Source organism: Cibotium barometz, chromosome 10, assembly GCF_041138505.1.
Source record: "Cibotium barometz isolate CiBa-2024 chromosome 10, ASM4113850v1, whole genome shotgun sequence".
NCBI lineage: Eukaryota > Viridiplantae > Streptophyta > Polypodiopsida > Cyatheales > Cibotiaceae > Cibotium > Cibotium barometz.
In genome coordinates, this window is record NC_141055.1 from 39,687,271 (window position 1) to 39,709,357 (window position 22,087).

General features: G+C 45.3%; 1 protein-coding gene across 5 annotated transcripts in view; it reads right to left on the bottom strand.

Moving 5' to 3' along the window:
- LOC147634889 (histone-lysine N-methyltransferase TRX1-like) overlaps window positions 1-22,087 on the bottom strand; it is a 93,961-nt gene that overhangs the window by 47,645 nt on the left and 24,229 nt on the right. For all 5 annotated transcript variants that reach the window (XM_086804115.1, XM_086804118.1, XM_086804117.1 and 2 more), the window contains exons 2-4: window positions 18,375-18,426; window positions 18,196-18,270; window positions 17,794-18,016 (exon numbers count right to left, since the gene is read on the bottom strand). In XM_086804115.1, coding sequence (XP_086660241.1) covers window positions 17,794-18,016; window positions 18,196-18,270; window positions 18,375-18,426 — 350 coding nt within the window. The remainder of the gene's footprint in view (window positions 1-17,793; window positions 18,017-18,195; window positions 18,271-18,374; window positions 18,427-22,087) is intronic.

Sequence of the window (22,087 nt, forward strand, 5' to 3'; positions counted from 1 at the left end):
AATCTCAGCACCTCTTCTATAGTCAATTCAGAGAGTTGTGAACCTAAGACTCATAATTATGATTCCTTTTTAGGAACAGGTTCTTGTGTAATTACCATTTTTTGACGTCTTCCAAGTGGCTTATCTAGGTGTTGTGACTTTGATTGCCACACCCATTTTGTCATCAGGATTGAAGTGTCACCTGTTGACATCGTTTGAGGCTTTGCATGCCACACCCACTAGGTTTCAGGGGTGTTGTAGCCTTGATTGCACATAATTGCAGTTGTGGAGTAGTTCATAGAATTCTTCAGCTTCTAGGGTTCTTAAGTTGACTCATCATTGGTAGGTTAATGAGTGAGCTTCGTGCCAACTCTGTTTGGATGCTTTCTCCACAAGTATACTCTGCCAAATGGCATAGTGCTCTATTGACCGCTACCCTCTCTACTTTCTCGGGAATGGATACCTTGGCCTCTTCTTTAGGCCCCAACATTACTCCGGAACCGTTCGGGAGCGAGCAAAAGCAGCGCACCAAGGAGATCGTGGACACGTGGCTACATAAGTGGCAAGTTCACTTTCAGTTTCATCCATATGATGATGGAAAGAAGATCCAGTTAGCAGCAGGTTTCCTGTCCGACAAAGCTTTGCTTTGGTGGAAGGAACTCAACCCTAAGCCGACGACTTGGGCACAATTCGAAAACGTCTTCAAAAAAGAATTCCTCAAGAAAGAGATGATTATGATGTGGTTGCCCGGTTTTCAGCTTTGACCATGACCTCGCAGCACCTCACTTATGAGGTCTACCTCCAAAAGTTTCGTGACTTGCAGATGAAAGCTACAAAGATGGATCCCACACCCCTTTTCATAGCTGGTTTACCAGACTCGTACCGATTACAAGTTAAAAATAACAAATGTAAAACATTGGACGAGGCCATTCATTCAGCTCATATCTATGATAATACGATGGTCTCTTCCAAGTCAAAACCAGTTACCGAGCAGGGGAACAAGCATAAAAGAAAGTTCTCCGCACCTATGGCTAACACGACAGAAGGAAAGTCTTCGGACCAACCTTCGAAGAATTCCAGTTCGACAGTTCGCATAACTTTGTTAACTACAAACTTGTGCAGAAATTGAGTCTTGATACGACACTCAGCGACCATACCTATGAGGTACGCCTACCTGTGGGAAGGCAAGTTTGATCGCAAGGTGAAGATGCTCCCAATCCAGATTCAGGACTACAAAGATACTCTGGAATGCTATGTAATGTATCTAGAAAATGTAGACTTGTTATTAGGGATTGAGTGGTTTAAGACTCTTGGAGTCCAGATAGATTGGTCTAGTCGTATTTTTTCTTTTCAGCATAGGGACACCAAGTATAGTATTTTAGGTGATTGTATTCATCCCTCTCAGGTACCTCTTGTAAATACAATTGATTTTGGAAATATAATGAATTCTTCTTTGTATACCGCTTTCCATTGTGTATTGATTCCACTTTCTTCCTTTCTCATCCCTTCCATGGATGTGAATGAATTAAGCGTGTTTGAAAGCAAAGAATTACAGAAGAAACTTGATTCGTTTCAAGACGTATTTCCTAAGGAACTGCCATCGGGTTTACCACCTGAACGGGCAGTAGATCATTGTATTGACTTGATCCCTGGTGCTCATCCTTTCAGTATTCCACCTTATAGGATGAGCCAAGCTGAGGAAGATGAGTTGGCTAAACAACTCGAAGATTATTTGAGGATGGGCCAGATTCATCCAAGTAAATCACCTTGGGGTGCACCTGTGTTGCTTAGGAGAAAGAAGCACAATACCTGGAGAATGTGTATAGATTACAAGAGATTGAACAAGCTGACCATTAAGAACCGTTATCCTCTCCCTAGATTAGATGACCTGATTGACCGGTTAGCAGGAGCGAAATATTTCACGAAGATAGATTTACGTACTGGCTATCACCAGATACGTAGTCATGAAAGGCATGTCTAAAGAACCGCCTTTCGGACTAGGTATGGCCATTACGAGTTTCTCGTATTACCTTTTAGGTTAACCAATGCTCCAGCCACTTTCCAGCTAATGATGAACGATCTTTTTCGTGAACATTTGGGAAAATTTGTGGTGGTGTTTCTGGATGATATTTTTATATATAGCCATACTCTTGAGGATCATGTCAGACACCTCATGATTGACTTATCTATTTTAAGACAGAATCGACTATATGCTAAGTTAAGTAAATGTGAGTTCTTTATGACAGAAATCATTTACTTGGGACACAAGATCACTGACTATGACCAAGTTCAAAAGATTCTGGACTAGCCTATACCGCGAACAGTGAAACAACTTCGTTCTTTTCTCGGTTTTGTTATTTTTCTTCGGAAATCTGTACGGGATTACTCTCACCTCACACTATCGTTGACCGACTTATTGAAAGGTCGTGGACGTAAGTCAAATCAGCCTATCACTTGGAATAACGATTTGGATATGGCCTTCAAACTTTTGAAAGATAAAGTCAAGGAAGCACCTATCTTAGCACTACCCGATCCTAGTCGACCTTATGTTCTTGAAACTGATGCCAGTGACTATGCTATCGGGGCTGCTTTATTTCAAGATAGTAGACCGGTTGCTTTTGAAAGTAAAAAGCTAGATGACACTCAATCTCGTTGGCCAACCCTTGAGAAGGAGCTTTATGCTATGATTCATGCTCTCAAGGTTTGGAGACATTATTTATATGGCTCCAAGTTTGTGGTATTGACTGATCATCAGTCAATCAAGTATGTGTGTGATGCGGATGATTTGAGAGGCAGGAAAGCTCGTTGGGCAGAGTTAATGCAAGATTTTGATTTTGAGATCCGTTATCGGAAAGGGTCCATGAATAGTATTGCAAATGCGCTTAGTCGAATTCGAGAGGTGAATACTTTGTCGTTCACCAAGATTTCTACTGACTTATTTCAGTCATTGAGAGGGCTTTGCAAGACTGATAGTTATTTTGGTCCATTTTGGCAGAAGATCCAGGACGGGAGCTCATTGATTGACCAAGACTCGATGACTGAGCAGTCTACCATTCAGGCTGCAGGAGGCCAATGGATGATTCGGAATGGTTTGCTATTCCGTAATGACAAAATTTGTGTACCACAGATCCCAGACATTAGGTCCGAGATTCTTAAGGAGTGTCACGACGCCCCTTCTGCTGGACACCCTGGGGTACACATGACGTTATCATTAGTGAAACACACGCCAAAGATGAAAGGGTATGTAGAAGATTATGTTCTCAAGTGTCAAATTTGTCAGGCAAATAAAGCTGAACGCTTTAGACATGTTGGGTTGTTGCATCCTTTGCAAATCCCAGGTAATAAATGGGAAAGTATTTCCATGGATTTTATTACCGAATTGCCAAGAACACATCAAGGCCACGATTCTATTTGGATTGTGGTAGATCGCTTGACAAAAATGGCTAGATTTTTACCGACTCGGAAGACTATTACAGCTACGCAATTAGCACGGGAATTTATTGAGCAATTGTTTAGACTGTACGGGTTACCGCAGGACATAGTCAGTGATAGAGACTCTAAGTTTACGAGTGATTTTTGAAAACTTGTTTTTGAGAAGTTGGAAACAACTTTGAATTTGAGTTCCTCAGATCATTCTCAATCTGATGGCCAGACTGAAAGAGTGAATCAGATTTTGGAGGATATGCTTCGAGCATATGTATCCAAAAGACAGAGTTCATGGGAGGATTATCTTCCTATGTTAGAATTTGCATATAACAGTACTAAGCATACCAATACAGGGTTTAGTCCTTTCATGCTTATGTATGGTTTTCAACCTAGATAACCTGTTATAGTAGAATTCTCAGGACTTCAGCATGATGCAGCACGAAATTTTTTGCAAGACATGCAGGAAATGTTACAAGTTGCGAAGGAATCTATTAGAAGTGCTCAAGACCGAGACAGGTTTTATTCTAATAGACATCAATTACCCAGAGAGTTCCGAAAGATTACAAGACTTTACGGACAGGTAGATCTCCGAAATTATCCCCTAGATACTGTGGACCATTTCGTGTTACACGACGGATTGGTTCAGTTACATATGAATTGGATTTGCCTTCTCATGTGAAAGTTCATCCTGTATTTCATGTCAGTAGACTTAAGGAAGTACTGGGTGGAGCAGGTCAGTTAGTTACTCCTCAAGAAATTATAGATGTCGAGGACATGACATTTGTTCCGCAAGAACCTGAAAAGATTCTTGGATTTCGTGAAAGAAGATTGCGTAATACGCTTATCACGGAATACAAGATCAAGTGGAAGGATCGTGTTGAGGAGGACGCTACATGGGAGACATTGACTACTCTTCAGAGAGATTACCCTGGCTTTTTAGTGAGCTCAGGAGTGAGCTCTTAGAGGAAGGGGAGTATGGCATGTGCACAGTGTGTATCTACCGTGTGCTATACGCACGCAAGACTAGTTTGGAGGCTTGGGGAAGCTTGGAACTAGGCAGGCTGATTGACGAGCTGAGTTAGGGATATACTAACGGGCGGGCACCCAAGTATGGACGGGCGGGCGCCCAAGTGTGGACGCCCGATGACCGGCCAAGAGCCTATAAAAGGGTGGCCAAGGTTAGTTATTGTGATATAGAGAGTCTCGCGAGTTTGTGAGAGCTCTATGGTCTTGGAGCCTGGATCTAGTGCAAACGTGCACCTGCTTTACGCAGCCGAGGCCGGCAGCAGTCTCAAGGCCCGCGAGGGCAGCTTCGTGGCGGTATGGGACGTCGCGAGGAGGAGATTGGTCGGTACGTCATCCTAGTTCGCTCAGCTCGTGGCTCGGTGGGGACAACCAAGACTGTGGGCTTGCCCACGGCTGTCATGGTTGGGAGGTGAGTCAGGCCTGCACCCCCCCTTGTTTGTTTGTTTGTTTTGTTTGCAGGATTCGAGTCAGGACCAAGATCGATCACGAGGGGATCCGTGGGGATTTGACACCAACTCTAATCCGTTTGCCTCTATTGTTGGCTTTCCAATGACCGTCTACTTCTTGAGCATCCTAAAGTAGTATCACGAGCTTCTGATGATACATGTAATTGCAGTGGGTTACATGGAATACTCAAAGAATCTCGAATGCTTAATATGCAAATGGAGCATAGATGCAGCTGACAATTCTATAGATATATGTGATGTGTCATGGGCATCGTACACTACACTAAAGGGCTAATAATAGGCTGCCTCCCTCCCTCCCTTACAACCCTTCACTGTAGATACTTAGAGAAATTCCCCCCCACAACACCATCTTTCCAACAAAGCATGTCACAACTTGATGATGTAGTGGAGGTGGAGACTGAGGAGCACTATGTTTGCATATGCCTGGTGTATTAGGAGATACGTGGGAGATTCCATTGTCTATTCAGAGAGGGTTTTGGGCCATTATCCAGAGTCATTGACTATCCGGATCAGCGTTGTCATGGGCTCTACTTTCTGGAGTTGCTTAGACACAGGGACCAGCTACTTGGATCACGCCAATAGTGTCCGGGCACAAATACCTCGCAATCTCAGATCACGAGCTTTTTCTCCCACATCCAGGAAGCCTCTCGCCATTTCCTGAGAGAGGAACCCACCTAGGACCTCCCACCTCTCAGACGAGTCAGACAGTGCACACAAGAGCCTCTCCGTTTCCCCGGGGTACCCATAGACCAGGCGGTTCAAATGGAGCGAGCTAGGCGCCCAAGACCTACAGGGCCGCATAGGCGCTCCGCCCATCAGCTCCAAGTCTAGGAGATGCTCTGGCGATACAAAGATGCCCACACAGTCATGTGGACATTGATGCCCTTTACACAATTCCTGAGGATGATGATGAGACCTCTCCACTAGCCACCCTAGCTTGATGTTCCTGGGACCTTGGGTCATTGTGCTGTTGTATTCCTGATGATGTATTCTTGAGGATGCTACTTGTATTTGTAGCTAGTAGTCTTTTTCCAGTGTTTTATTTTTCGGTTTTACCAGGATCAATGTAACACTTGGATACTTTGTAACACCTTTTTGTCTCATAGACCCGAGTGGTCTTTTGAAGACGTTAATTTTCTTTATTTCTTCTTCTTGCAACCATGGAGAACCACGATACACCATAGCCCTCATTTCACACCACCTTGCAAGGAATGCTCAAGCAAGGATGGCCTCTTAGTCTCTTTCTTCCAGTAGCAGTGGGAGCTCTTGAAGGCCAAACCTTTAAAAAGGTCATGACCATGGGTGTCCTTCCAAAGCGCCTCGCAGAGGACCTTCTCCAAGGAGAAGGGAGATTGTTTAAAGGTTAGGCAATGGCACCCCATCATTGTGTTTGGTACTACATACAAAATGCTGCCAAGTCCATCGATCAAGTCCTACAACCTTTAATTCCCACTATGATCCATGGCAACAAGATAAGTTTCATCCAGGATAAAAGCGTTCTAGATAACACTTTCACCTTCTGGAAGGTAACACTAATGACATGAGCTCGTGAACAAGACTTGGCTATTCTCTTATTGGACATCGAGAAGGAGTAAGGACTATGAAGAAGTTGCCTAGGGTTTTCCTTGAGGCCCGAGGGGACTGTGGTCCATTTGCAAATTTCATCTCATTGGTGTGGGGAGCATCCGCCGCCGCTCTATACTCCTCCACCCACATCCACTTACTCATTCAAGGGACATAGGGCAAGAGATCATGCTTGTTTCATATCAGCGCTGCCCTCTGACCCCTATCCTCTTCTTGACCCCTATCCTCTTCTTGTTCATGGCGAAGGTCATGAGCGATTTCCTAACAAAATAAGGTATAGGTTTCCGAGGCCTCAAGCTACCCATCCGCATCTTTGGAGGAGGTCTTGGACTCTCAGTTTGTGCAAAAAATATGGCAACCTACCTCATCGGTATAGTGGGATCCCAAGGATCATGGGGCCTTATGTGACATATATGGTCCATGTACTTTGTTTGGCTCTGCGACGCATGGGGAGAAAGAAAGAAAGAAAGAAAGATATATTAACGTCTACGAGAGGCCAAAGTCGGCCTATGAGACAAAAAATAATACAACTGTGTTCTTCCGGTCATCGGAAGAAAAGAAAGAAAAGAAAAAGTGTGCATGTGTCTAGATACAACTGTGAATCATCGTGGATCGGTGGAGCCCATATACAAACAATATAAGGGGGGGTGGGGATGTGGATGGAGTGCTAAGGCAAGATGCATCTCTATATGCTGAAGAGAGAGAGAGAGAGAGAGAGAGAGAGAGAGAGAGAGAGAGAGAAGGAAAAAAAGATATATTAAGCGTCTACTAGACCCAATGGCCCTATGAGACCAAAGTGATACAATACTATCCATGGCCAGTGGAGCGTGTCCTAGATCTGGAGCAGATAAGGGGATCGTGGCCGACATCCAAGGGGCCGGGGGCGTTGGGCACACTGGAATGCGGAAGCCCGGTCCAAGGTAACTCCTCTCGAGCGATGTGGGTCCGAAACAGCTCGAGAAGGGTTCACAAGATCCACTATATCAATGTCCTCCACCTCCTGGGTCCAAAAGAAACTCGTGATGGTTGGCTAGCAAGGGAGCGAGCGGGGTGGCTGGGGCCAAAGCTCTCTCAAGAAGGTGTCTCTGTGTCTGCAGAGCTCAAGCAGGAAGAGGCCTAGGCAACACTAGTCCAAGAAGTCAATGATCCTAGAGAGTGGACCAAATCCCTCACGAAACAATCAATGAAACCTCCCCAAATCTCATAGTATACTGGCCAGCGGCATATGCAATGCTCCTCCATCTCAACCTCTGTGTGGCATAATCAGCAAATCCTCTCCTCTGGGTCTCCGTATGAGCTTCCTAGCTCTGAAGACGCACTCACTCTACCTATCTCCACTCTGAGGCAGTGGGATGAAACCCGTATCTGGCCAATTGCAATCCGCATGGCATGGGACATGTGAACACTCAAGTACCCCGATTACAGGACGAAGCCATCCTCAATGAGCGTGAGGAAGTGATCTCTGTAGAAGTCCATCTTCTTAGGGAGCTCCGGAGGTGTGATCCATGTGCAATGGTTGTAGAGGCTGAGAAGATCTAATTGGATAACCCGGTTGGTATCCTCATGAGAGAGCCAGAGAAAAGGGGAGTCCAAATTGTACCGAAGGGGAGGTAGGCCGTCCATGCGGAGCCCATATACTGAGAACCAAGTGGAAACTAAGGCATACCATACTCCAGATTGGCCCTCCAGTGCTAGTTGTCTCAGGTACCTATGGGGATCCATGTGACTGATACAAGAGGTATGTGACTGTCTGGAAGAGTGCATCCACTACTATCGAGGCTGCAACAAACTCTGTCTGGATAATTTGGTGTGGGATTGATGGTTTGCTGCAAATCATACAGGAGAACATCATGACCTGGGACCTCTCAACTTGCTGTGGGCATATGCTCACTTATGGTAGTGCTATGTGTGAACAGGGCTTAACTTTTTCCCATGTGGTTTTTCCCCTTGGACATCAAGTGTGAAAGGACACTCTAACATATAATATTTTGTACTTCTATATTATATGGATGTGGCACACATGCAAGGGTTGACTTGCATTCTGTGGATACCACACTTTTGGCTCTCTCTCTCCCTCTCTCCCTCATTTCTATGTATGAGCTTCCCTACCCTGCACCTAACCCTAATGTGCAGGTTTGTGTGTGTGAGTGTGTGAGTCCAACACCCAACAATTGGTATCAGAGCTCGGAGCTAGGAGCTGCCTGTGGATTTCTGCCCCAAGAAAAACAGCCGCTGACTGTGGAATTCCGTCGCCGAAATTCCGTCGAAAACTGCCATTCCGTCCGTCGCGGGACTGCCTGCTTCCGTCCATCGATTCCGTCGACGCTCCACCATCCGGCCACCACAAACCAGCGGCACTAGTGGGGAGCCCAGCACCACCGCCCAGCTCACAGGTGGCACCGCCCTCTCCAGCCGGCTGCAATAGTGCAGGCCAGAAGCGCCTGGCGTCCGACATTGACCCTCCGTTCCGGCCGTAGACTCCCGTGCGTACCCGTCGCTCCTCTGTTCAGGCCGCCCTCTCTGCTCCGTCCCGACCGTCACCGTTCCTGCTCCGGCCTCCGCACGAGGCCGCCGTCCGTCCTGCGCCGACGACTCCAGGCCCTCGCGAACCTGCGCCGACCTGCACGCTCGCCCTGTGCCTCCGTCCGTTGTTCGCGCCCAGCGCTCGCCACCGCCTGCCTGACATTCGCCTCTCTGGTGCACCTCCGACGGCTCCCTCCCCCTCAAACTCCCAGTGGCACGACACTTGCCCAGCGCTGCCTCCGTCTGCTATTCGCCCTCTGCACGCCTCGCCTGGCTGCCTATAACGTGTCCCCGTCTGCAGCTCCGTGTGTTTTTCATCGTTGAGTCTCCAGCTGCAACAACTCCCTCCAACGCCCAGGCCTCTTCCCGACTGTGCATCAGCACTGCCCACACATGCAGGTACTTTTGTTTTAGCAAACAGAAAAATTAAACAAAGTAAACAAAATAAGCTTTGCAGGCACTCCGCTTCAGATTCGACAAATTTTGGGGGTTTGCGAGGAAGATTTGAAAGTTTGCAGGTGGTACAGGATTCAGGCAAATTGGGGGATTCCTCAATTTGAGCCAAAATTGAAAATTGCAATTTGGGGGTTTTCAAAATTGAGGTCAAAATCCGCAAATTGAGCCTCTTTCAGTTGCAAAAAATTGGGGCTTTTGTGAAAATTGGCCAATTAGATGCACACTGAAGCGATTGGAGTGCATAAAAATTGGGGATTTTCAGATTGGAGCATGTAATTGGGCATTACAGCTGTGATTTGTCGCGTATGTATACACATTGGGGCTTTTGTGAAAATTGGCCAATTAGATGCACACACTGAAGCGATTGGAGTGCATAAAAATTAGGGATTTTCAGATTGGAGCATGTAATTGGGCATTACAGGTGTGATTTGTCGCGTATGTATACACATTGTGTGTAATTGGACAATTTGGTGCAGGTTTACACTTGCTTTGATTTGCAGGCATACATTTGCACAGGACATTTGGTTGTCTCGCAGGGCACATTGGTGCTTGGTTTGCTTGCAAGTATATTTTGTTGGCATGGCACAGAATGCTACAGATGTATTTGGTGTGCTCACCCAGGAGGATAAGCTGGATGTATCTAACTACTCCCTCTAGAGGTTCATGATCCGTAATTTGCTGGTAGCCAAAGGGCTTTGGGGCATCGTGTGTGGTGATGACACACGCCCACTTACCATACAGCCAGCCAAGGGAGGTGCTCAAAGAGCTCCTAAGTAGAACCTGCTCCTACACAAGAGCAGAAGAGATGGGACTCTAGAGATGCACAGGCCATGTCATTGATAGCCCTTTCAGTGAAAAGGACTATTATTCCGCACATTCGTTCTTGCAAGACATCGAAGCTTGCATGGGACACATTGGAAGCAATGTATCATGTACACAACAAGGCAAGAGTTGCCTACTTGAAGAGGCAATTGGATCTTCTTTCTATGGATGAGGGTGACTCCATGGCAGATCATCTCACCAAAGTGAAAGATTTCAGGAACAATTGCTCAACATTGATGAGGTTATCCCAGACAGACAGCAGATGGTCACCAACACTCTTCATTCTTTACCGCCTTCCTACTTGGGCTCACACCTGTCTCAACCTCTCAATTAGAGGAGGTGGTGATCCCGTCACTTTTGAAGAGCTCGTGGGTTTACTCTTACAGGAAGAGAAAACAAGAGCAAACTTATCGAGCAACCGTGGTGGAGACAAGGCATTTACAGCCAAGGATAAGGGTAAAGCAAAGAGCTTTAGGCATGGGGGACAACAGTCTAGCAAGGCTGGTCATGGACAGCCCTCTTTTGGTGGTGAAAAGTCTGACAAAGGGGAAGCAAACAAGCCCAAAAAGAAAGAAAAATGTCACTACTGCCATAAGCCTGGACACTACATCAGTGAATGTAGGAAGCGGATTACAAAAGAGAAAAGGAAAGAAGACTCTTCTGATGACAAAGTACAGCCCAGGCACAAAGCATTGGCAAGCAGTCAAACGCATTTCCGTTATCTTAAGGGTACCTTGGATCTTGGTTTGTTCTATCCCAGGGGGGGCAGCTTGCAGCTTTATGCATACAGTGATTCAGATTGGGCTGGTGATTATGATACCAGGCAATCCACCAGTGGGAATTGTTTGATGCATACAGTACACCTTATGCATGTCTATACAATTGTAGTAGTCAACGGGCTTTACCTGCATGATCATAGATGCTACTTGGCAAGCTTTCTCTCGCTGGCAATCCTTGAGCGCTATAAACTCCGCTCCATTGTTGTTGACATGAGAGGGTGGACAAATGTCAGAGAAAATTATTTTTTTGAAAAAACAAGGAAGATTTTGGCCTGGCTAATAGATTCAGTGCCTCGCGGATTAATTTCTTGGCATCTTTACACCATTTGCCCCTGTAACCATTTCGGCATCTTTACACCAATAAAAAATTATTCTTTTATGCATAAAAATCCATTTTGATGAAAGTAACACTTTCATAATAAAAAAATTATTCTTTTATACATAAAAATCCATTTTTATGAAAGTAACACTTTCATAATAAAAAAATTATTCTTTTATGCATAAAAATCCATTTTGATGAAAGTAACACTTTCATAATAAAAAATTATTCTTTTATGCATAAAAATCCATTTTTATGAAAGTAACACTTTCATAATAAAAAAATTTATTCTTTTACTGATAGGACGCTTGTAGGAGCTCCAGTTCTCACATGAGATGATATGGGGTGTGATGGCACTATATGAGGCAATACTCGGCCGAGTACGTGCACCCGGTGGGGCCTCGGGAGATATATATAGCAATATTGGGGTTAAGTAGGACCGCCCACTCTCACCTACACTCTTTGGCCTATACATCGGAGGTAGAGGTTCACCATTGGCTCAGATAGTAGTGCCCATATTGCTATATGGTGACGACATTGTCTTGATCTCAGATTCAGCCGAGGGTTTACAGAAACACTTAAATGCATTGGATAGATTTGTAGGGAGAGACCTTACGGTCAATTTGGGCAAAACCAAGGTTATGGTCTTCAACACATCTTATGCAGTCGCCTCACGATTTTCTTTCATATACAGAGATGCCCCAGCAGAGATTGTGTAGAAGTATGTGTATCTAGGAGTCACTCTTTTACAGGCCCTTTGTTTTGCGTGACCACAGTTGCCACTGACCGACTTGCGAGGGGGCACGCCTCCCTAGCCCGTATGGGGAAACAGTGTTTCCAGGCACATTTCCAAGAACCCCGCACTAAGTGCTAGCTCTTTGATACTCTAGTACGACCAGCGGCTATGTATGGTGCAGCCCTTTGGGGGCTAGGCCTAGGGAAGGATCAATGATCCGATTGATCTCCTGACGTGAGAGATCAAGGTATGGGGAATCTAGGCTATATTGAAACGGGGGGAGACGGTCCATCTGTATGCCATGTGCATGAAACCACTTGACTACCTCAGAGTACCATGCATGTGTCGATAATGGTGGTGGACGTGTCGCTGAGGAGGAGGGCAGTCCAGCTCGTCTCAATCTCTCCCTCTCCCTCTCGCCGTATAATTGAATAGAGGACTGTAGTGCTAGTCGTGGAAGGCGATCTCTGTCAAGCATGTATACATGCTGAATATAAGTGACAGTCTGAAAAAGGGCATCTGTAACCAGTGGGGCCACCCCAAACTCTGCATGTAGAATGTCATGTGGTACAGATCGCTTACTCCTGGTCATGCGTGACAACATCATCACCCATAGCCTCTCTATGCTCCTCCGATCTACTCGGACTACACATACACTAGACATGGGTGTCTCCGTCAGAGATTGGTAAGAAGTGTGTACAAAGATCACTTCTTGAGACTCTCCGAGGATGGATTCTTTGAGATCTCGGGATACATACAGATACACATGTGGGGAAAAACCACATGGGAAAAAGTGCCCTTGGTTAAGCCCTATTCACACATAGCACTACCATACGTGAGCATATGCCTACACATTTTAATCATGAGCTTGACCTTGTTTACTCCAACCACATCTACTGCCAACTCCATGATGTGGAACCTACTGTCCCCCTACCCACTCTCACATCATAGCTCACCACCATACTCCACACATCCGCCACTACTACTTTCATTTGCACGTGGTGGTTTGCCGCCAAGCCACCTTGCATCCATGCCCCAGAACTGTTGGAACCATGACGAATGCCAAGCCACACACTTCTGTCTTAAGCATGAGGTACGGATTGGGCAAATCACGAAGTGCCAAGCGCAACAGATTTCTCAACGTCTCACCCAATGCCAGAAACGAAAGTTCTACGCTTGGCAAGAGGATGAGTTATATATTGACTTTTCTTAGGGCCGGCCTACAAAGAGGCTTGGAGGAAACTCCGAGAACATTGCTTCCCCACACCTATCACCTGCCCCAGACACATTGCACTCCTATGCACGCTCTCTCTATAATATCCCCCATCAGCCATCCCTACCCCCACCACCAGATCCCCGCCCCACCATCTCCACCTTCACAAAGGGCATGGTCCTCAAGGCCATTTGTAGACTACGTAATGGGCGAGCCCAGGATCATGAGAGACTTACTGCCAAGTACATCGCGCATGGCGATGATACTATGGCGCACCTACTAGCCTACATGTCAATAGAGCTCTTTGTGAAGGATTTCCACTCTTGGTCCACCAACACCCCCATCCTCAAAGCCAGAGATCCACTTGATCCTAATAATTACAGGATGGTCATGATTGGCTACACATTGGCCAAACTCTATGGATCGGCGGTAGAGGCGGAGCTCAGTTCATTTGCAGAGAGACAGGGATGTAGAGCCTCGAGACAAGTATGCTTTCAGAGGAGCTACTCTACCCTTGACCACATCTTCACCCTTCGTGCCATCATCGAGGAGGGTAGAGCACGATATCAAAGGATTTACCGCTGCTTTGTGGATTTCCGCAAAGCTTTTGATACTGTACCCCGAGCCTGTCTCTTACACTATCTACAGGGGATAGGAGTCCCATGTGGAGCATCATTGCTCTTTATGAGTCAGTCATCGGATGAGTGAGAGCCCCAGGAGGTACATCACAAGGGATTTCCAGCACGATTGGGGTGAAACAGGGTTGCCCTCTATCACCCACTCTTATTGGCGTCTACATGGATGAGATCTCGAGCTTCATCGACGGATTAGGCGGGGTTGGTCCCACACTGGCAGACGTATCGATCCCCATACTACTTTATGTAGATGACATCGTCGTCCTCTCAGACTCAGCCAAGGGGATTCCGAGACAGTCGGATGCATTAAAGGACTTCTGCACTCAGCGGGACCTCTCTGTTAGCCTTGGTAAAACAAGGTAATGGTCTTCAATTCTTTCCACACCTTCACATCCAGATTGAGCTTCACATTTAGAGGGGGTCCTGTGGAGATTGTCTCATCCTATGTCTACCTTGGTGTCACTTTCAGTGGCCCATGCTTCCCGCAGCACATGCTAGAGTGACAAGGGGATATGCAACCTTGAGCTTACTTGAGCGGCAGTGCTTCGAGGCACATTTCCAGGAGCATAGGACGAAGGGTTGACACCCTCGTCACACCAACCTTGATAAATGGAGCAGCCTTCTCGGGGCCAGATTTATCCAATGAGGATTGGCAGCAAGTGTTGGGTGTTGGACTCACACACTCACACACACAAACGTGCACATTAGGGTTAGGTGCAGGGTAGAGAAGCTCATACACAGAAATGAGGGAGAGAGAGAGAGAGAGAGAGCCAAAAGTGTGGTATCCACAAAATGCAAGTCAACCCTTGCATGTGTGCCACATCCATATAATATAGAAGTACAAAATATTATATGTTAAGAGTGTCCTTTCACACTTGATGTCCAAGGGGAAAAACCACATGGGAAAAAGGCCAAAAGTGTGGTATCCACAAAATGCAAGTCAACCCTTGCATGTGTGCCACATCCATATAATATAGAAGTACAAAATATTATATGTTAGAGTGTCCTTTCACACTTGATGTCCAAGGGAAAAACCACATGGGAAAAAGTGCCCTTGGTTAAGCCCTGTTCACACATAGCACTACCATAAGTGAGCATATGCCTACAAATCCCCCCTGTAGTGGAAGTGTGAACCTGTACAAAGTAGCAGATCACTCTCTGTATGAGAGTAAGCCCAAAGCTTTGCGGAAAGCTTCAAACTTTTCTCAAGGTAAAGCCTTTGTGAATAGATCTGCAACATTATCCTGTGTAGGGCAATAAGATAAACTGATCTCCCTTGCATGTAGCCTCTCTCTGACACAGTGATAATGAATCTCTATGTGCTTGGTACCTGCATGAAATACTGGATTTCGTGCCACGGCCATAGCACTCTGGCTATCAGTGAGAATGGTGGTGGGTGTCTGCTGACACTCACGAAGATCAGCCAATAGTCTCCTCAACCATACACGATCTACTGTAGCTGTAAAGACTGCCCTGTACTCAGCCTCACAAGTAGATGTGGCAACAGTGGGTTGCTTTTTACTCAACCAAGATATGCATGAACTGCAGGGAACAAGATGACTAGGCAAGTATTTACCTCACCAAACATGGCAGCAAGGTGGTCAACCCCTAGGGACCTTCTCACCCAAATCTGAGCCATGCTACTAGCAGAAGGCTCCGCCATCTTGGAGGACACAAGGAATCTAATGTATACAGCAACTCAGGAGACGAATTTGCAACTCTCTTTGGTAAAGATTCGATGGCACACATGATTCTGGATCTTGGACACTTGAGGGTGGCATAGACATCATTGACCTTGATATGCAGAGCGAAGCATTACTTGGAAAACTTTTTGTGCATGGTCTTTTTCTAGGTGACTAGCCTTGGAAGATCCCTGGTTTGTTGGGAGTAGGAGCCTCACTTAGGCTGGACCTCCCAAGGGGCATGTATCTGGATGTTTCCTCCTCCTCTTTTGGCGTATCGTCAAGGCTTGGTGCAGACCTGGGTTAAGGCTGGAACACTGGGGGAGAAATAGGCAGTTCATCACAGACATTGGGGCCCCTTGGGAGCTCATATTGGTATGAAGACCTGCCTTCACACATTGTTCTTAGCCTATACCTTTGAGTTTGGTGGCTGCCTCACTCAGAGGCTTGCAACGAAATCAGGGGGTGGATTGATTCCTCTCGGGGCACCTTGCAGATCATCCCCTTCTTAATTTACTGCCAGATATGGCTGCCTGATCTGCTTCCACTTGGTCTCCATCTCCTGGGTAAATTGTTATTTCACTACTGCCATACGGCTGTGACTCCCTGTAATCCAACTCCAGGCCTAGGAGTGCACCATCTTCTTACCATGTGCAGTACTCCCACACGCCAGCTCAGTACTCGACCTTCAAACTTGTGAGGCTTCCTAAATTCTTTGACAGTCACATCGAAGCTCGTGTATGGTACTCCTGGCAATTAGGTAATGTCTTACTTAAAGTCCAATCTAAACAAGGCTAGCCCACTCTCAATAGGGCCAAATCAATGACTTGGCACTTTGCCCAACTCTTCAATCAGGACAGTCTTGTAGGCAGCCCAGAATCTACAACCGTTGGCTTGCCGCTTGTGCACAACACTTTTATGATCTTACAACATTACAGATATGCCCCATCGTACCGTCCACACCCACACCCACAACCCCTGTCACCACCTTCACCCGGATTCATTTCCATCATGATCTTCACCACATCTATGAGGACCACCTCTCCTACCACATTTCAGCTCTCGACTTATCCCTCCCCATCTCCACCATCACATCCCAACTTTCCTCCATCACACGCCAGCTTCCCCTACACCACATGCTCCACAACAAGTTTGCCAGTGGGATCCCAACCCCATAATGGATGGTATGATGAAGAGTGCAAAACCACCAGGCTTCGCCTCTTACGCGAGAGGGAACATGGGCTGATTTCAGCACATAAGATGCAACGCATCTTCCGTACATTCACTCGTGCGAAAGAAACGGGCATTTCTCGCCAGACGAGAACAAGAGTTATACCAGCTCTTTTTGAGCGAGGACAACTCAGAAGCTTGGCGCATTCTCGAAGAAAAAAGAGCACCTACACCTATCACAGATCCTAGCCTTTGGGAAGCCTATGCACGACAGCTGTATGATGTGCCAAACCAGCCTATACCACAAATGTCACACATCCCTAGGCCTACATCATATTATCTCTTTGATTCTCCCAATGTCACTAGGGCTCTTAAAAAGCTGCATAATGGGAGAGCAAAAAATCATGAGGATCTACACGCGGAACATTTTGCCCACGGGCACCTAGTATTGGCTCCCATTCTTGCGAGTCTTTTTAACAAAGCACTCTGTGAAGGCTTCCCACCCTCTTGGACTACCAACACCATTGTCCCCATCCACAAAGCAGGAGATCCCTCGGACCCAGGTAACTACAGGACTATCATGATTGGTCACACAATGGCCAAAATCTATGGGGCAATACTAGACTTTAGGAGAAAGTTCTCCACGTCAGAACACAGCTTTACTTTACGGGCTATCATAGAGGAGACGAGGTCCTCAAAGAGACATGTGTATTGCTGTTTTGTGGATTTCCGCAAAGCCTTTGACTCTGAAAAGAACCAGCAAGGGGAAATGTACCATGCTCTGGCAACAAACCTGTGGTTCATACATGCCTGCGAGTGCATACGTACGTGCACAAACTCACATGCGCCGCGCGCGCGCACACACAAATACATGTATTCCTTCCATTTGTTCCCTATCAAGCATCAATAAGCATTGTTACGCACTCTACTAAATAATGAAACAAAACAAGCAACAAAGTTTGCTCAGCATATGTACCCTTAATCTTTGCCCAAACAAGCTCGCCATGCCCAAACTCTTCTTGAAAATCCTCTAAGACAGTAGCTAAGGCGGCCATCTCTTGATAGTCCAACCTCCTCCGTTCTTCCATCCCACAGTTGGAAAGTAAGTTCCGAGTTACCATTTCCTCACGAGAGAGGTACAGCTTCACCAGCTCTTTCCCAAGAAAAAGATCTTCCTGGTCCCCATCATCATAGTCAACCTGTGTACATTCTTCTATCAGCTACATGCTGGCAATCACATCTTGTATTCACTACTACGCAAGCACAAGACCCATGCTGCAGCCATCATCCCAACCCCCCCAAAAAAGTACATTGTGGCAGAAAGAAGGATAAACAATCAAATTACAATCCAATGCTAGATCATATAAAGGATACCTACATGATGCGTTCCGGCCTGAGTATCATAATTGCTAATGACTCCTGTGTACCAATCCTTGTCATCTGGCCAATAAACCTACAAATCACCAAACGAATCTTCCAACTAAAACTTACAAAGCAATGTAAAAAGCAACAAGAATATATATTGATCAAAAGAAACTGCAGTTAAATGGGGCATACCTTGCATTTGCACCCAATCAAAAGAATTGGATCCGTAGACCCAAGATTCACACTGGAAAATACAAGTTGCAGCCAAGTTATGCATGAGCTGTAGAAATACTAATAATGGTAAAAAGTAGACCAAGATGCAGGAAACACGTTCTTATAAAATAAAGTAACAAGGAACAACTTTTTTGCACAACGCGACTTCCAGACAATCTTACAATCTGCCTTCTTCCTGGGCCACTTGGCATCATCTCTACATCTTTTTGACCATCAAAGATATCAAAATAGCTAAAAGAACTGTTACATGCATGCCTCGCACCAACGTGAACCACATCTTTGAACTCTTGCAAAAACACACTTCATCATCTCCTCCAAGAGAGGGCACAAGGACGGATCTCTGCATGTGAAATGCAGAGCCTTACCGGTCAAAAAAAGCATGCATTCTTGGCCAAACTTCAGGCGGAGTTGTACTAACTCTTTTTAAGTGAACTCAATGAATAATTAAATTAATTTGTTTCAAAGCTTACATACTTTTTATAGGCTATGAGCCTTATCTTTAGACTCAATCAAATCTCAAACCAAGTCTTCCAAAAAGGAAGCTTCTTGCCCAATTGCACAATATCAAATCCAAGCCTAAAAGGCTATTCACACACCGATACACTCACACTCATAATGAGTGTTCACACACTTTTGACCTGTGGCTACACACATAGACATGAGCAAGTCCTTGATTCCAACATCCCCCCTAACCGGATTGCCACACGTTGCTCAAGGATAAATCTGAGGCTCATGGCATAGTTTCTCATGCCAATAGGTGGTTCCCAAGGGTAGGAACAAATTAGGAATTTACGTCACAAACCATAAAAGAAAAGATAGAACAACTAGTACTTGAAACATAAGAAATCTTGAGCTAAAAAGCCCAATCATAGTCACAAAAGTTGACTTCTTCTTTGGTAGGTTCCTTTTCTTCCATAACATTGGCAACATTGTTCTTTTTGAAGTAGCAATCTTTCTCCAGATGATTATTCTTTCCACATATCTCACAAGATTTAATGCTGAAACAATCCTTCTCTTGGTGATTGGTTTTGCCACAATGTCTACAAGGTGGTCTGCCATTGTTTGATCTTTTTGTAGTTCCCTTGAACTTGATCTTTGCAGCAAAAGCTTCTTCAATAACGACTTTCTCCGATCTTACATCCTTCTTTCTTTCTTACGACTTTTTCCAACCTTACATTCTTCTTTCTCTCTTCCTCGTGAAGAGCACTAATAATCCCGTGGAGTTTTGGAGCTGGTAAATGCTTCAAGATGGTAGTTAGATTATCAAACTCCTCTGGCATGCTTTTAAGGAGTACTGCCATTGCATCATCTTCAGTTAACTAGGGGACTCTGACTCAGAGGGCAGTGTCTAGCTTCTTTACAAGAGAGAAAGGCTTGATAGAGAGAGCTTAGAGATGCAAGAGTACAATCATGGTTTAATGCTAAGAAAATGTTAACATCCACTAATCAGGTGATTAGCTCCCCCTAAATCAAAGCTTACAAGAGCTTACGAGTGCCTAAAGAAATCCCAAGTTTATATGCTTAAAGCACAACCATGTGAACAGCTTTTATCAAAGACATTTTTACACCACACAAGAAAAAGGGACTAAGGTGTGAGAATATGTCAATATGGAGCGGAAGCAAATAGAGATCACACAAAATATTGTAGACAGCCAAGAGAGATCCAACACTTGAGCCAAGAACTGAAAAGTATTGAATGAATTATGAAGGCACAATGGTCATGCTTACATACATCTCATGGTGAGCAGTCGGCTAGTAGCAAAAGCCACACGACTTTAGAAAAAGAGATAAATGCCTAACAATAAGCTATAAAATAGTGAAAAAATATGGGAAGAATCCCTAATGATATCAAATAAATATCTCGATAAGAAAAGGTAAAAAATGGAGTAAAGGAGAGTTGGAGATGACATGTCCAACACCTCTTCTCAGCTCCAACACGGGGTCCGACTCCCATATGGGTAAGGAGCTCATCAATAGTATCTCCAGGAAGAGGTTTGGTGAAGAGATCAACAAAGTTGTCCTAAGAAGGATAATCCTCCAGTGTAATGATGCCGTCGACGACCAGCTCACGAACGAAGTGAAAGTAGACCTCAATATGTTTGGTCTTGCCGTGAAAGGATGAAGTTTGAGCTAGCGCCAACGCACTCTAGCTGTCCGTAAGAAAACGGATTGGAGAATATGAGAGTACATCAAGATTTCTCAACATCTAGAACAACCATAACAGCTCACAAACGTATCCAAATAAGCACGTTACTCAACCTCAGTAGGAGATAATGAAATTGTATTCTGCTTCTTGGATCTCCAAGAAATAAGACCGGAACCAAGAGCGAAGCAATAGTCAGAAGTGGATCGTTGAGTATCCTAATCACCTGCCCAATTAGCATCAAGGTATCCAACAAGCTCACTGCCTCCTCTGGAAGAGAGACCATAGTCCAAGGTACCGGATAAGTATTAGAGAACTCTCAAAGTGACCTGCCAATGAGAATGTCGAGGAGCGGAAGAAAACTGGCTAAGAACACTGTAAGAAATGTCGGGCTGGTGTAAGTCACATAAATAAGAGAACCAACAAGCCTCCGATACTGTGTACTTGCCTCGAAGAGGGAAGAGGGAAGAGGGAAGAGGGATCATCAAGGGAGAGCTTGGAGTTAGGATCCATTGGACAAGAAATTGGACAGCACTCGGTCATCCCAATGTCTCCAGGTGCTATTGCAAATATTTTTACTAGTCAAGAAACACTCCATCAAAAGACTAATAGACCTCCATCCCAAGCAAGAAAGTAGTGGAGAAGTCCTAAATCAGTCCCTGGCAACCTGTCCCTGGACTAGGGTCACAACATGCTCTTGGCCCATCAAGGTGGTTGCTTCTCTATCCAAGAAGAATGTCCATGTGGCACCCCAGGATAAATGGTGCACGTAACATCCCCTCTTGCTTAAGTTGATGGCAAGAGTTGGAGAGCCTTCAAATAGTCATGCTAGTAATGTTGACTACTGCTCGAAGAAGCCCTCATCCAACCACAACGCTTTATGCTTACCACGGTCCTTAAACTTCGTTAGGAAAAGACGCTTCTTATGATCACTACCATGCTTCAAACTATGTAAAACCACTTGCTCCGGTTCTAAATCTTCCACTTCGAGAATATCTGGTTGGTCTTCAATAAGCACACCTCCTTAGGAATTGGTCCCCTAAATCAACTTCAACCAACTAACATGATACACATCATGCAGAGTCAAACTAAGTTGTATAACCTAAGTTGCATAGAGACGTCATTAATCTTCTTAATGATAGAAAATGGACCAAAACTCCGAAAAGACTACTTTGGGCAACACTTGCTTACTTCCTTGATCCTTTGCTTCATGATCCGAAAACAAACCCAATCTCCTTCCTTGAATGACATGTCTCGTCTATGCTTGTTTGCTTGGCGTGTATAGGCCTCTACGCCTTGCCTTGGCCAAATGCAACTTCATGAGCTCCAAAATTTATGCATAGGACTATATCATCTTGAGTCCAGAAGATCCTCACAATGTATTTTCTCCTCTTGTCCTTTCAGAGTCTTTCCAACTTAATACCAGTAGGTCTAGCCCTCATACCAACGTAAGACCCTGTCTATAAACACCTACGATTAAGCTTAACACGAGAACATAAAGACACTCACATCAAACTGGGAGCCATAA